The sequence below is a fragment of the Monoraphidium neglectum genome (assembly GCF_000611645.1).
Source record: "Monoraphidium neglectum strain SAG 48.87 unplaced genomic scaffold scaffold06229, whole genome shotgun sequence".
Taxonomy (NCBI): Eukaryota; Viridiplantae; Chlorophyta; class Chlorophyceae; order Sphaeropleales; family Selenastraceae; genus Monoraphidium; species Monoraphidium neglectum.
Window position 1 is genome coordinate 1 of NW_014007407.1, and position 1,747 is coordinate 1,747.

The window sequence follows — 1,747 nt, forward strand, 5'->3', positions numbered from 1 at the left end:
GGGGGACGGGTGCGTGAGGGGCCCGAAGATGGGGTGGCATGACGGAAGCACGGCCGATGGGGCGCGCCGCGCGGGGCGGCACGTTTGAGCGCCGGAGCGCTGAGAGGGGGTGTCGCAGACAGTGCTAGACGTTTTTGCTGCGATAACAATGACCAGGCGGCTCCGCAGGTCTAGCAGATGGAGGGGCGGGTCATGCGCGTCGAGGCGGGCATCGAGGCATGTAGGTGCGGCGCGCTGCTGTTTGTGTGTGGGGTACGGACTGCCGCTCACCGGCGTTGAGGCAGGCGGGGTCGTATGTCGCTTCGTACACGTGTCCGACCCCATCATTTGGCTGCGGCGGCCGGGCGCCCTCGTCCGCGTACGAGGCTGCCGGCGCGTCGCCCAAGCTGCCGGGCGCCGCGCCTGAGTCGTACTTCGACGGTGCGCCGTACGCCAGCGCAGCGACCTGCCCCGAGCTGCGTAGCCTGTGTCGTCTTGGTACTATAGGCGCTATGAAGCGCCCCTTCAGGCCCGTGATCGGGCTCATGCGCGTCGCGGTCGCGAGATTCATCTCGACAGGTCTGCTGCGCACGTCGCCTCGTTGGAAACTCAGTCAAGATAGACAGATTGAGGTGGCAAGTTGGCCTGATGTATGCATATCAAGAAGTGCGCTGCAGCAGAAGCGCTGCACTCCCGCCGGGCTTGTCCGCCTCGGGCGCCTGTGTCACTGGCGCCTCGATCGGTGCCGCTCAGCGTGCTTGATTGCCTCAACTGGCGGGTTCAGCTGGTCAACACAAACAGATGCGTACTTTCACGGCACCGGTAAGGCTCAGGGCGCCCCCACATGCATACGGTACCCAGCCCTCCGCTGCCCAGACCGCCACCCAGCGTCCAGGCCCATGCCGCCAGCCCTCTTGCCCGCGTCCGATTTGACCCCCGCACTTCTGCCTGTGTAAAGAGGCGAGACGCACCGTGATTACACATGCGCAGTCCCATCGTCTTGCCCCACCGCTGCCCGCCGCCGGTCCCCATCCCGCGCGGGAGCCGTCATTGGCAGGCTCCTGAGCCCGCCGTCCATCGTCCCCAGCAGCCGCCGCCCCGCCCTGATCGGCGCCCGCCTCAGCAGCTCGTCAAACAGCGCCGTCAGCACGAGCGCGTCCGCGGCCGCGTACTCCCGCTGCGCCCGCGCCAGCGGCCGCGCGCCCCAGTCGCTGCGCTGCTGCGCCTTGTCGAGCGGCGCGCCCAGCAGCGCCTCGACGAGCCGCGTCAGGCTTGCGCTCGCGGGTGCTGCAATTTGCGGCAGCAGCGCGCGCGCGAGGTGCAGCAAGTCCACGTGCATCGCGAGCGGGGCGCCGCCGTCGGCCCCAGCGCCGCCGCCGCCGCCGCCGCCGCCCCGGGCGCCGTCTGCGGGCGGTGCGAAGAGCGGGAGCCAGGGGTAGCTCTCGCGAACGCGCTCCAGGTCCCCCTTCAAGAAGAAGCCAACCTTGACAATGCGATCGTCCGCGCAGATGTCCGCGATGAGCGCTGACAGCTCTGCCTCGGTCGCCGCCCGCCGGGCGTCATCGGCGGCGTCCGACGCCTGCTGCTGCTGCTGCTGCTGCTGCTGCTGCTGCTGCTGCTGCTGCTGCTGCTGCTGCTGCTGCTGCTGCTGCTTGGGCTGCTCGGGCTGCTCCTGCTGATGTCGCGGCGGTTGTTGGCGGCAGAGAGCCAGCAGGTCTATCAAGAAGACACGGTCCCGCAGGGCCACCTGGGGGGGGGGGGATACAGG

General features: G+C 69.2%; 1 protein-coding gene across 1 annotated transcript in view; it reads right to left on the reverse strand.

Annotated features, from left to right (window-relative positions):
• Positions 1–955: 955 nt before the first annotated feature.
• MNEG_16307 (hypothetical protein) overlaps positions 956–1,747 on the reverse strand; it is a gene marked incomplete at both ends in the record, with an annotated part of 1,695 nt that continues 903 nt past the window's right edge. Inside the window, one exon of the mRNA XM_014035223.1 lies at positions 956–1,726. Within this exon, the coding sequence (XP_013890677.1) occupies positions 956–1,726 (771 nt within the window). The remainder of the gene's footprint in view (positions 1,727–1,747) is intronic.